The sequence below is a fragment of the Saimiri boliviensis genome, chromosome 7 (assembly GCF_048565385.1).
Source record: "Saimiri boliviensis isolate mSaiBol1 chromosome 7, mSaiBol1.pri, whole genome shotgun sequence".
NCBI classification, from domain to species: Eukaryota; Metazoa; Chordata; class Mammalia; order Primates; family Cebidae; genus Saimiri; species Saimiri boliviensis.
In genome coordinates, this window is record NC_133455.1 from 33,164,337 (window position 1) to 33,179,051 (window position 14,715).

Consider the following 14,715-nt stretch of genomic DNA (forward strand, 5'->3'; position numbering starts at 1 on the left):
AGGTATACAATAGAATATTATTAACTACAGTCACCATGCTGTACTTTAAATCTCTTGAATTTATTAATCCCCCACGACTGAACCTTTGTACCTTTGATCAACACTTTCCCATCTCCTTTACTCCTCAGCCCCTGGCAATCACCATTCTACTCTCTGTTTTATGACTTTGACTTTTTTAGCTTCCACATGTAAATGAGATCATGCAGTATTTGTCTTTCTGTGCCTGGTTCATTTCACTTAGCATTATGTCCTCTAGGTTCATCCATGTTGTTACAAATGGCAGGATCTTTTTTCTTAAGGCTGAATAATAGTTCATTATTTGTGTAGTGGGTATATAAATGTATACACACATTGCATTTTCTTTATCCATTCATCTGACAGTGGATACTTAAGTTGTTTTCATGTCTTGGCTGTTCTAAATCCTGCAGTGAACAGAAGCGTGCAGATATCTCTTCAAGATACTGGTTTCATTTTCTTTAAATAAGCACCCCAAAGTGTGAACCCTGAATCATATGGTAATTCTATTTTTTATTTTTTGAGGAATCTTCACACTGTTTTCCGTAGTGGCCATATCATTTTACATTCCCATTGACAGCATACAGGGTTCCCTTTCTCCACATCCTCAGCAACACCTCCTATCTTTTATCTTTTTGAGAATAGCCATTTTAATAGGTGTGAGGTGATAACCCATTGTGGTTTTGATTTACATTTCCCTGATGATTAGTGATGCTGAGCACTTTTTCATATACTTTGGGCCATTTATGTGCTTTTTTGAAGAAGTGTCTATTTGGGTCCTTAGCCCATTTTAAAATTAGGTTATTTGTGTTTTTGCTTTTGTGTTATGTGAATTCCTTATGTATTTTTGGCATTAACCTGTTACGAGATCTATGGTTTGTAAATATTTTCTCCCATTCCTTAAGTTACCTTTTTAGTCTGTTGTTTCATTTGCAGTGGAAGAAACTTTTTAGTTTGATGGAATCCCATGTGTTCATTTTTGCTTTTGTTCATATCAAAAAAATCATTGTTCAAACCAACATCCAGTTTTTTACCTATATTTTCTTTCAGGAGTTTTATATTTTCAGGTGTTAATTTTCTAGTCGTTATCTCATTTTTTACATAGGTTATGAGATAAGGGTCATATTTCATTCTTGCATGTGGACATGTACTTTATCAAAACTGTTTATTGAACTGACTGTCTTTTCTACATTTGTGTTCCTGGAACCCTTGTGAAGAGCTAATGTAATCAAAATAGTATGGTACAGACATGAAAACAGACATATATACCAATAAAACAGAATAGAGTCCAGAAATAAATTCATTTATCTATAGTTAGCTGATCTGAAATGTGTTTTTAAGTCAGAATAAAAATATTAAAATCTGGATTGCAACTGCTAGAAATTTTTTTTCAGAATAAATTATAGGTATAAGGAACCTTTCTGAGACTGTTTAGAAATGTGCATATTTGCATATAATTTACAAAATCTTCATGTTTGACAGATGATGCATAGTATCTGTTTCTTCTGTGTTTTTGCTTTATATCATATACCATAATTATTAATGTACTGATTACCTATATCATTATTTGTTTAAATAACGTGTACTATTTCTATTTCTGTTTATTGAACCTAGAAAGAAGGTTCTCAGCACCATTTCAAATTTGCTGATGAATTCTGTCAATGAAGTAAAATACCAATAAAAGATTATAGAAATGAAATCCTATAATAAATGAAACTTTGTGAATTGGAATTCCAGATGCTTTTATGTACTATGTATATATAATCTTACAATAATTATTTATATTTTGAAAAAGAAGGAAAATAGGCAGAATTATAATCTCTTTTGTCCATTAATATTGTTGTTCTAATTATAGTTGAGTACTTTGTTTTTAGCAGAATAGTGTCTGTCTGACTGCTTAATCTTGTTATATTTTGAATTCTATCACCATAGCAGTCATATTTTTATTGATTAACCTTAAGTTTTAACAATAGCCTTTCTTGAAACTTCTGAAAAAATTATTCTCATAGGTGAAACCGTCACTGGAGAATTATCAAAACTCTTGGATGAAATAAAACTCTGTCAAGAAAAGGATTATTCATTTGAAGACTTGTGCCACACAATATCAGACCACTACTTAGATAATTTGAGCAAGATTTCAGAGGAAGAACTTGGGAAAAATGGAAGCCAGAGTGTAGTAAGTAAGGTGGGGGGAATGAAGACAATGTGTCTGTCTTTGCCAGATCAGTATGTACACCTAAGAGGCATCAGATGTGGTGCATTATCAGATTCTGCCAGTATAAGATGTCAGGTTTTTTTATTGCTCTTTTCCTGATGTTCTTTGGGGTTTTCCTCTCAGTGCATCTGTAGGGGAAGGAGTGCTTTGAGACATCACTTGACGATCTCTCTACATTTAGACTCTTTCTTAAAACACATGGATTTTTAGTTTTTTGTTGTTATATTCCTTTAGTTTTACTGGGCATAATGATGTTGGTTCCCAAAGAAAGACAAAAATCTTCATTTTGACTGTCTCCCTATTTTCTCGATGAACTCAGTCTTGTCTCCCCCATTTTCTCTATGAACTCAGTCTAACACCATCTTTAAGAAGAAAAACAGCTGAGCCACATGTACAGTTTCCTCACCTACTCCTTATGTCATAGTAGGAGAGAATGTGGGAAGTTCAGTCTGCATATTTTTATAATATTATGCAAATCCCAGGAGGGTTCTCTTTGATAAGCTCAGAATCTAAAGCATGAGTTACTTCCTGTGACAATCCCTTATGATAGTGTTCTTAGAAAATATTGTCATATAAAATATTCAAGGTTATATGAGGCAGAAAAGCAGATAATATAGTTGAGTAAGAGCAAGTAGTTCTATTTATTAGGAATAACAGAATTTACAAAGAGGAAAGAGGGGAGATACGATTAGAAGGATAGATTGAGGTCAGGCCATGGGTGATTCTCTCTCATTTGGATTTTTATATTAAAACAATAGCAAGAAAAACTATAGTGAGTAAATCAGTTTAATATTAAGATTTGTAAACCTACTTTTTGTCCTATAGAGGAAGGACTTATAGTGTGTACTGGTATTAAAGGAAATATGTTATTCTGATAAGGAATCTTTACTCACTTTTAGAACTTAATTTGTTACAGATATATCATACTTTATTCAAAAGTAATAGAGTAAACTGTGTTAAGTATGTCATATTATTTGTGAAAACTAAAAAGAAAATTGCTAAGTATAGTGGCTGTCCATTATGAGGACATTTGCTTAATTTAGTTACTTAAAATGAGCTGTGACACTGTTTCCTGGGATAGCACTTGTTAATCTAATTCCATAGCTAGTCCTACCTCCTAGGCCTGCTTTTTTTGGTTTCATTTTGTTTTCTGGCTTCACTCTTTTTTGTAAAAACATCCTATTATTAGCCTCAATAAAAATTCTTTATGAATACTTATGAACAGTTGTATATGTACTGGAGTAAATACCTGTAGGTTTTACCAAATGAAATTTTTATATTAATGAAATATTTATAATGGTAACTTTAATGTTGGGACAAAATCCTTTGTTAAAAAACCTGAAACAGATATATGCTATCTCAGATTACCAGTCAATTACATTTTAATATTTCCTTGAAAGTTAGTTAGAACTTAAAACATATTTGTTCTATACAAACAATACATAGTGTTTACATTTTTAGATCCATCCTTAGATTTGTCTAAACTGGCAGCTTGTGGTCTACTTCTAAAACCACAGATATTCTGATAGCCCTAATTCTTGATTATTTGTAAATTATATACAGAGACTACATTTCTAGTAATATTTGATGTAAATTATGAGACATACACAATGAAAGAAATTCAAATTGAGTAAAGTAGAGAGTAAGTATAAAACAGAAGCTCTAATTATTTTTCATTTACTCAGTGAATGTCGTATATTCCCTGGGGTCTGTAAGTGCTGCTTGGAGACCATGATTCAAACTTCTGTCTTTCAGGACGTGATGGCAAAGCGCTTGATGTTAGGAGAGTGACAATAGTTTGGGGGAAAGATATTCAATTATTATTATTTTTTTTTGTAAACCGAAGACTATATTGTGAGAGTGGCAAGAAAGAGATTAATGCTCATAAATTGAGCGTTAAGTTTTTGAAATATGAACTAATGCTTTTCTAATACCACTCTGTTCCTGTGACAAACCTTTACAATAGTGTTCTTTGAAAATATTTCCCTTTAAAATATTAAAGATTATGTGGGGGCAGAAAAGCAGATGGTATAGATGAGTAAGAGCGAGTAATTCTGTTTATTTAGAAGAATAGAGTTTACAAAAGGGAAAGATGAGAGAGATTAGAAGTCTAGTTTGAGGTCAGGCCATATATGATTTTGAATGTCAGACTAAGAATTTTGGTATTTATTTTTTGGGAAATGATAAAAATCTAAAGGATTTGGGGTAGATAAAAGACATCATTGGAACTGACCTTTCAGAAGATGAATCTGATAGAAACCTGTTATCGAATGTTTAAAAAGTAATCAAATTACTCTGACCCCTCTCTGTAGCCTGTGTTTTATTTGAGTTCCTTTCCTGTTTTGTTGAATATTTGTTTCTATTCATCAAAAATGTTTTTTCCAGAATATTGCTTCAATTATACTTTCCACATGATGCAAAAAGTTTAGTCAAGTATAGGTCACCTAATACAGGTCACCTAATGTAGATGATTGTTACCATGTTTTTAGTTGTGAAATTTATAATAGACCTGGTTCTTGACTTCAAGTGATTCAAAACACCTATCTTAAGGAGACTTCAGTCATAGAGTGCAGACTATAATTGAAGACTAACATATAAAACAATGAATAAGAACTGACAGTAGGTTTTTGCTATTTGCTACTCTAATGCTTTACATGATTTAAGTCACTTATTAAGTCATCCTAACAATATGGATTTAGAAAATGACTTAGCTACCAAATGGCAGAGTGATGATTCAGACTTTGAGCTAATGTTTTTAATTCTCAACCATATTTCTCATAGTATGCTACCTTGTGGCCAAAGGAATTTTTAAAAGGATGAGATCAGTGAATATATGTATATATTTTTGAGACAAAGTCTCGCTGTGTTGCCCAGGGTGGAGTGCAGTGGTATGATCTTGGCTCACTGTAACCTCTGACTCCCGGGTTCAAGCAATTCTTCTGCCTCAGCCTCCCAAGTAGCTGGGACTACAGGTACCTGCCACCATGGTGGGCTAATTTTTGAGTTTTTTTTTTTTTTTTTTTTTTTTTTTTTTTTTGGCAGGGATGGAGTTTCACTGTGTTGGCCAGTTTTTTTTTTTTTTTTTTTAAGCAGGGATGGAGTTTCACTGTGTTGGCCAGGCTGGTCTTGAACTTCTGACTTCATGATCTGTGTACTTCAGCCTCCCAAAGGGCTGGGATTACAGGCTTGAGCCACCGTGCTGGAGAACAGTTGATATTTATAGATATTAATTGAAGGCTTCATGGAGGTAGGGAGAGACTAAGCTGTGTCCTGGCAAAAGAGGAGCTGTGCTTTTTACTTTTGTTGCAATAAATGATTGAGAAAAGATTCCGGCCTGAAGAAGCAGTATATACTAAAGCACAGAGGTGAGAATTAGTGCATAATTTGAGAATGATTTATGATGAGACTTTGTTTTGGAAAGTAGTAGGAAATTAAGTTGGATAAGTAATGATAATACGTACATTTGTGGAACACTTTACTTGTATTAACTGATTTGATCCTCACAATAACCCTATGAAAAGGATAGTATTATTTCTCCACATAGAGAGCTTTTATGACTTTCCCAGGTTCATACAGTAATTACAGAGCTAAAAACACAGGGATTCTGGAGCTGGAGCCATAACCGCTTGCCACTCAACTATACCGTCAGAGAACAAAGGCAGCTAAGTAGGTTGGAAAGCTAGTCAGAAGTTTAAAATTGATGCTGAGAATAAACTCTTGATTAGGGGAGTTCTCATGAGGGTGACATTTTTAGAAAATAAAAGTGGTAGTTGTATATTGGTTGATCTGGGGAGAGGCTCAGAAAATGGTTCTCAGCTATAGTTGCACATTAGATTTACCTAGAGAGGCTCTAAAAATAAATACTGTTGCCCTCAGATACCAGTTCAGACCAACTAAATCAAAATCATTTTGTGTAGCTCTGAGCATTGTTCTTGGAAAAGTTTCTCAGGTTATTCTAACATGCACACTGTTTGTCTTGAGAACCAAAAATCGGCCAAGCTCTGACTGAGGTAATTCGGGTATGAAATGATGAGTCAGAACTGAGGTCTTGGTAACACCACGAAACTAGAATTTTTTGAGGTAGAACAAATCTTGTAGATCTTAATGTCCAGCCTACTGCTCCAATTCCCCAGCCCAGTATAAGAGTTTCTAAAAGTGTCTTGAATTAGGAATTACCTATGCTGTAACAAATTAGCATAGATTTGGTGGCTTGAAAATAAAAACAGCATTTGTTTCTCATAGTTCTGGAATCTTAGAAGTCCAAGATCGAGGTGCCTAGCAGAGCTGGTATCTGGTGAGGTCCTGCTTCCTTGTTTGCCGAGGGCTGTCTTCTGGTTGTATCTTCATGTGGCAAAGAACAGACAGGGGAAAAGCAGTCTCTCCTGATGTTTTCTTAAAAAATATGAACACTAGCACATGATAAGGGATTATCATCTGATGACCTCCCAACACCCCCTTTCTAATACCATCACATTAGGGGTTAGGATTTTAACATACGAACTTAGGGTGGGGGACACCGATGTCATGTCCATAGCAGGGAGGCTTTCAGTTTACCATCAAGAAAAATCCAAATCACAGTGAAACCACAGTCCTCAATTATAACATTTCTATGTTATATTGAAATGATAAATGTGGAAAACATTTCTGTGTGTCTGTTATTTTATATTACTGGCTAAATGATGAGCATTTGGGTTCAGTTAAAATTTAATTTCATCAGATACGAAACATCCAACTTGCTAATTGTAATAAGACAGGTAATTCCAAAAGTAATTTAGGAGAAACAAAAATATAAGGAAATATGTTTTGTAGCATCCATATTATTAATTAATGTATTTTACATATTAATTATGTGGCTTGAGTTTTGGAAGTATTTTGCCTATTCTTAGTTCAGTGTAGCTTTTATTGTCTCTTCTTCCAATAGAGGGCACTCTGATTCAGTAATTTCAAATACAAAACCAACCATCTTATGTAAGAACTTTTATTTTTGAATCGGAGATTCTTATTTTTATTAAAATATTAGCTGTAATGTAGTAATTTGAACACTTTTACTAACATAAATTAAAAATTAAATTCTTATGATTGAATGTATTCAATTGGAAGTTTTGCATGTAATATAAAGGCTAGCTCAAGTTAAAATTACATTTTGTCTTGCATACATTTTAATTCAAAAGTCAGTCTGTTTTATATACTCTTATAATATACATATGAAGCCATTTTCTAAGTTGAATTAGGACATTATATAATCTAGAATGAAAATTTTGAAGAAATATAAATATCCTAATATTCTTTAACAACCCATAAAATTTAGGTTTTTGAAAGAATGTAAAAATCTGAAAAAATTTTCTGTTTTATTTGTTTACCCAAGCCTTATATTCATGTTTTTTCCTCCATGTGTATAAACAGTCTATACAATTCTTAAATGTGAACACAGCATGCCATAGAGAAATTTGATGATAAATATCATTAGAGCACATTTCAGAATCCAGATACCAGGAAAACTTTTTTTTTAAACATTTGTAGTAGAGCATTACCTCATCAGCCTATGTCTTTAAGAAGTAAATAAGAAGCTTAAGGGATGAAATGTGTTATATTTATTTTCTCCTGAGGGAGAACATAGACACAAGCAGCATCTAAAGCTTTTGGTTTGAAAGGTATTGCATTGGCAGGTTTTGTGCATTTTCATACAGCCACTATGCCTCTTTTCTGTTACTTTACTTTCTTTTCCAATGCAAAATCTTTAATTACATGTCAGTCTTCTGAAGTGTGAGATATTTTATTTTAGTATTTTAAGATTTACCTTGAAGGATTTTCATTTTTTTATTTTTTATGCTGAGTTATCCTTGAGAATTCTCTTTGGGAGTGAAGTCCCTACTTTTGGAAAACATACTTAATTTAGTTCTAAAATTCATCAAGTTTTAAGGTTCGGTAGAGTCAGACTAGATTGCCTAAAAACAAAATTGTGTTTCTGAAACAAAGTTTACCTTCAAACACCTTCTAACGCATCTTCTAGAGCTTATTATCAGGAATGCATCAATTTCAGAATTTGGAGAGACCTTAATAGCTATCTTATCCGATTTTCATCATATTTAGAGAACCCTTGGAAAGTTAATTTTTTGAAATGTAAATAGAGGCTTCTTATTATAGGAACATAACTGCTTCTTTAGCATATATGATTTTTTAATAGTAGTGCTAAATCTTAAGAAGTGGTATATAATGTTCAGAAGAATATTTTAACTTGAACAATTCATGCCTTATGTAGTTGAACAGTTCTTTTGGAAGTGATAACTCAAGGTGATTCAACCAAGATTTGAATTCTCCTAACAGATTTTGCAAGAATTAGAGAATTTCGAACTAGGATCCTGTTGACTTGCATTCATACTTTGAAAACAATACCATTAACCACACATGTGTACTGTATGTACATTAATGGAAAAATCTAGAATCAGAAGGATAATATTTTTGTCCCTACTTTCACCTCAGGAAGAACTTTTTGTATCCTTTGGGAATCTAGGAAATCCTTGAGATAAATGGCTAGTAGAATAAAAGAATCGTTTTTCTGAACTCTAACACACTTGTTTTTCTCGTTCATGATACATGTCTTTCTGCCTTGCCTTGTAGGTGTATATGTTTTACATTACTTATTATATACTCCTTCATGGTGGATTCATTATTAGATTGATCTCTGTAATCACATCCTGCCTAACACAGTGCCTTGTACGTAGCGGTCTCTCAATAAAAGTTCATTGACTGAATAAATGCATAAAAAGGCAAAGACTGCATATAAAAGTGCAAATGTTCTTGCAAAATGAATCATTATCGTTGCAAAATGCATTTAATTATTTGGAGATGAATTACAGAGACCAAAGTAGAGGTTTTTCCCAGCAATCATAGTGGTAATCTCAACGATCTTTCCTAGAAGTTAACTTAGTGTAGCAGTTAAGAGCATGAAATTGTGAGTCCTACAGATTTGGGTTTACAACTCTGTTCTGCGACTTAGTAGCAAGGTGACTTTTGGAAGTTACTTGATATTTCCAAGCCTTACTTTCTTCATCATTTAAAAATCTTTTACTATAGCTTTCTGTCAGCCATAGAAAAGAACTATTTTGTTCTCTTTTGTGTTGCTGAAGGCATCTTGATTTTTTTTTTTTTTTTTTATTGCATTTTAGGTTTTGGGGTACATGTGATGAACATGCAAGATTGTTGCATAGGTACACACATGGCAGTGTGCTTTGCTGCCTTCCGTCCCCTCACCTGTATCTGTCATTTCTCCCCGTGCTATCTCTTCCCACCTCCCCACCCCCCGCCCCTCCCCCATTTCCCCCCAACAGACCCCAGTGTGTAGTGCTCCCCTCCCTGTGTCCATGTGTTCTCATTGTTCAACACCCGCCTATGAGCGAGAATATACGGTGTTTGATTTTCTGCTCTTGTGTCAGTTTGCTGAGAATGATGGTTTCCAGGTTCATCCATGTCCCTATAAAGGACGTGAACTCATCGTTTTTGATGGCTGCATAATATTCCATGGTGTATATGTACCACATTTTCCCTATCCAGTCTATCATCGTTGGGCATTTGGGTTGGTTCCAGGTCTTTGCTATTGTAAACAGTGCTGCAATGAACATTCGTGTGCACGTGTCCTTGTAGTAGAATGATTTATAATCCTTTGGATATATACCCAGTAATGGGATTGCTGGGTCAAATGGGATTTCTATTTTTAGGTCCTTGAGGAATCGCCACACTGTCTTCCACAATGGTGTTTTACAAGCTTTGTCCAATTTTGTTCAGACTTTCTAAGTAGCCATAAAATGTCAATGTAGAGGGGATTTTTCTAGTGAAAAGTGAAATATTTTGTTCTCGGATTGGTCTGAGTCAAAATTTTACTTAGAAAAAGCATATCGATTCTAAATAGCTTTGCAGAAGTTAGGGAGGAATAGTAAATAGGTCAGATAATTGGACTTACATGAAAAATTATCTCAATAGGCTGAAATCTTGGCTCAAGGTAAAAACACAAAATTCAGTGGGAGTTAGTTTAAAATCCTATATTTAGATTCCTTAAAAATCAATGGTATAAATGCAAGATGGGGAGATTTAATGTTAGGCAGTAGTTCATACAAAAAGTTCAAGGGTATTTAAATGACTACGACTACTACGTGAACCAGCAGTGACATGTAGCTACTAAAAAAATCAGTTAACAGTGACCAAACTATAATATCATGATAGATTGTGTTAACATGTTAAAAATCATTATCTTCTTTATTCCTGACAACAATCCTGTGAGGTAGCTTTTATCATCTTCAACATGGGAATCAGGAGTAAAGTAACTTGCTAAAAAGGTAAATCTGGGATCTGAATGTAGGTCCAATCTCTTACAATTAGATCATTTTGTCTTTTATTACTATCTTCCAGATTGACCTGCTCTCACCTTTTCATCATTCCTGCCAGTTTGTGGGTTCAGACCCTCATTTCCTCTCACCAGAGTTACTGCAAGAGCCTCCTACCCTGTCTAACCACTTCTAGTCTCTCTTCATCTGCTTGTATTTATTCGGAGCAATGCTGCCAAGTCAGTATGCCTTAAGTATCATTCTGGTCATGTCATTTTCCTACTCGAAACGAGCACTGGTCCTTACTGCAAAAGTTAAATAGAAACTTGTAACTCAGGTATTAAAGACTCTTCATTTCTAGCTTCATCATATGTTTCCAGCTTTATTTCCTAGTAATGTTTGAGATAAATATATTTAATAAAATGGATTACTATCTGCCAGGCATGGTAGTTCATGCTTGTAATCCCAGCACTTTGGGAGGCTGAGGCTGGAGGATTACCTGAGGTCGGGAGTTAGAGATCAGCCTAGCCAACATGGTGAAAACCGATCTCTACTAAAAACACAAAAACTAGCCAGGCCTGGTGGCACATACCTGTCATTCCAGCTACTCAGGAGGCTGAGGCAGGAGAATTGCTTGAAGCCAGGAGACAGAGGTTGCAGTGAGCTGAGATTGTGCCACTGCACTCCAGCCTGGATAAGCATGAGATCCTGTCTCAAAAATAAAATAAAATAAAATGGATCACTCTCAAACATGTCTGTCTTTCCTTATTTCTGTCCATGTTCATGTTTTATGTAGATATGATTAATTCTTTCCCCTACCATCTCTATTTACTGAAAACTATCCTTCACAAAACCTTTTTTGATCCTTCTATTTAGATTCAACTATTTGCATCATTATGCTGCTTTCTATTAATTATACATGAATCACCTTTTTTGGCTTTGCCTGGTAACTCCTTGAAGACAGGGAAAATATTAATCTATGTGTGTGTATGTATTTGTCCTTAGCATAGTTCCTTGCTCACATACTTAGTAAACATTTATTGAATTTATAGAACAGGTCATGGGCATAAAAATATCTGTTTGATACCTGTATTTTGGTGTAGACATAAGAGAAAAGTTCTAGCATGGAATATTTATGATCTGAGAAGAACTTCCCCTGTTGGTTGATTTTTCAAATAATGAGTACCTTGCCAGTTTCTTTGAAGATGAAATAAAATACACAGATAAACTATATTATTGACTTCACAGTATATCGCTAGCATCATAAGTCAGATTATATTTTTCTTAAGTAATAGTACATCTCTCTCACTGATGGCAAGGATATCCTGTATTACAAATACCATGTTTAGTTCCTGATAACATATATGAAGGAAGTATATAGTATGTGAATATCAAATTTCTGATTACATTATTTTTGAATTCCTAAATTTTTATGTGATAAATGTTTTTGAATTAATCCTTGTTATCTCTTTCTATATCATTGAGATGGGGCTGTTTTGTTTCCTTTTTTTCTTCTTTTATTTTAGGTTCAGTGAGGTACATATGCAGGTTTGTTACATGGGTAAATTGTGTGTCACTGGTATTTGGTGTACAAATAATTTCTTCATCCAGGTAATGAGTATAGTACCCAATATGTAGCTTTTTGATCTTTACTTTCCTCCCATACTACACCTTCAAGTAAGCTCCAGGGTCTGTTGTTCCCCTCTTTGTGTCCATGAGTATTTCCATGTGTATTCAGTGTTTAACTCCCACTTATGAGTGAGAACATGTGGTATTTGATTTTCTGTTCCTGTGTTAATTTGCTTAGGATAATGGCCTCTACCTGCATCCATGCTGCGAAGGACACAATTTTATTCTTTTTTTATGGCTGCATAGTATTCCATGGTGTAAATGTACCATATTTTCTTTATCCAGTCCACTGTTTATAGATATCTATGTTGATTCTATGTCTTTACTATTGTGAGAGTACTGCAATGAGTATAAACGTGAATGTGTCTTAATGGTAGAATGATTTTCCCAGTAATAGGATTGCTGGGTCAAATAGTAGTTCTGTTTTAAGTTCTTTGAGAAGTCTTCAAACTGCTTTCTTTAAGAGCTGATTTAACTTACTTTCCAACAATAGTATATAAGCGATCCCTTTTCTCTATAACTTCACCAACATCTGTTTTTTTTTTTTTTAACTATTTAATAATAGTCACTGTGCCAGGTGTGAGATTGCATTCAGTGGTTTTGATTTGCATTTCTCTAATGACAAGTAATGTTGAGGATTTTTTACTATACTTATTAGCTGCATGTGTATCTTCTTATCATGTCCTTTACTCATTTTTTAATGGGGTTGTTTGGTTTTTGCTTGTTGATTTCTTTAAGTTCCGTATAGATTTTGGATATTAGACCTTTGTCAGATGCATGCATAGATTGTGAATATTTTATCCTATTATCTAGGTTTTCTGTTTATTGTCTTTATTTCTTTTGTCTGTGCAGGTTTTCAGTTTAATTAGGTCCCACTTGTCAATTTTTGTTTTTGTTGCAATTGTTATTGAAGTCTTTATCATGAAATTTTTGTCCAGACCTATGTCCAGAACGGTGTTTCCTAGATTTCATTTCAAGATTCTTGGAGTTTGAGGTCTTACATCCAAATCTTTAATCTGTCTTGTGTTATTTGTTGTATATGGTGAAAGATAAGAGTCCCGTTTCATTCTTCTGTATATGGCTAGCCAGCTATCCCAGCACTATTAACTGAATGGTTTGTCCTTTCCCTATTGTTTATTTTTGTGGAAGATTAGATGCTTGTAGGTGGGTGGCTTTATTTCTGGGTTCTCTATTCTGTTCCTTTGCTCTATGTATCTGTTTCTGTATCAATATCATGCTGGATTTGTAGCTGTATAGTATAGTTTGAAATTGGGGAATGTGATGCCTCTGACTTCATTCTTTGAGGATTGCTTTGAATATTCTGGCTTGTTTCTGATTCTATATGAATTTTAGGATAGTTTTTTTCTAATTGTGTGAAAAATGATATTGATAGTTTAATAAGAATAGCATTGAATCAGTAGATTGCTTTGGGTAGTATGGAACTTTTACTGATACTGATTCTTCCAACCCATGAACATGGAATGTTTTTCCATTTCTTTATATTATCTCTGATTTCTTTTAACAGTATGTTGTGTAGTTCTCATTATAGAGATCTTTCATCTTCCTGGTTAGCTGTATTCCTTGGTATTTCACTTTTTTGTGTGTGTTTATTGTAAATGGATTGCATTCTTAATGTGGTTCTCAGATTGAATATTATTGATGTATAGAGATTCTACTGATCTTTATACATAGATTTTATATTCTAAAACTTTGGTAAAGTCATTTATCAGTTTCAAGAGCTTTTTGTTGGAGTTTATGGTTTTCTTGGTATAGAATCATATCATTAGTGAAGACAGATCGTTTGAATTTTTCTTTTCTATTTGGGTGCCCTTTATTTATTTCTCTTGCATGATTGCTTTGGCTAGGACTTTCAGTACTATGTTATATGTGAGTGGTGAGAGTAGCCATACTTGTCTTATTCTAGTCCTTAAGGAAAATGCTTCTAGTTTTTGCCCATTTATTATAATATTGGCTGTGAGTTTGTCCTAGATGGCTATTATTAATTTGAGTTATGTTCCTTTGATGCCTAATTTGTTAAAGTTTTTTTTTAAATCATGAAGGGATGTTGAATTTTATTGATTTCTTTTTCATCTATTGAAATGATCATATTGATTTTGTTTTTAAATCTGCTTATATGGTAAATCCCATTTATTGGTTTGTGTATGTTAAATTAACCCTGTATCCCAGGAAGAAAGCCTCCTTCCTCATGGTAAGTTTTTGACGCATTACTGCTTTCAGTTTGTTTGTTGAGGATATTTGCTTTGCAATTCATCAGGGATATTGGCCTGTAGTTTTCTTTTGTGTGTGTGTCTTTGCCAGGTTTTGATACTAGGATGATTGGGTGGCTTCATAATATGAGTTAGGGAGGACTCCATTCGCCTTGATTTTTTGGAATAGTTTCACTAGAATTGTTACCAGCTCTTCAGCTGTGAATCCTGATCTGGTTTTTTTTGTTGTTGTTGTTTGTTTGTTTGTTTGTTTTTGTTTGTTTGTTTGTTTTTGGTCGATAGGCTTTTTATTATTGATTCATTTTGGAAC

The 14,715-nt window shown here is 33.8% G+C and overlaps 1 protein-coding gene across 17 annotated transcripts in view; it reads left to right on the forward strand.

The window, feature by feature from the left end:
- Positions 1–14,715, forward strand: part of ANKS1B (ankyrin repeat and sterile alpha motif domain containing 1B) — a 1,271,383-nt gene that overhangs the window by 229,128 nt on the left and 1,027,540 nt on the right. For all 17 annotated transcript variants that reach the window (XM_039471669.2, XM_074402369.1, XM_074402368.1 and 14 more), the window contains exon 8: positions 2,025–2,191. In XM_039471669.2, coding sequence (XP_039327603.2) covers positions 2,025–2,191 — 167 coding nt within the window. The remainder of the gene's footprint in view (positions 1–2,024; positions 2,192–14,715) is intronic.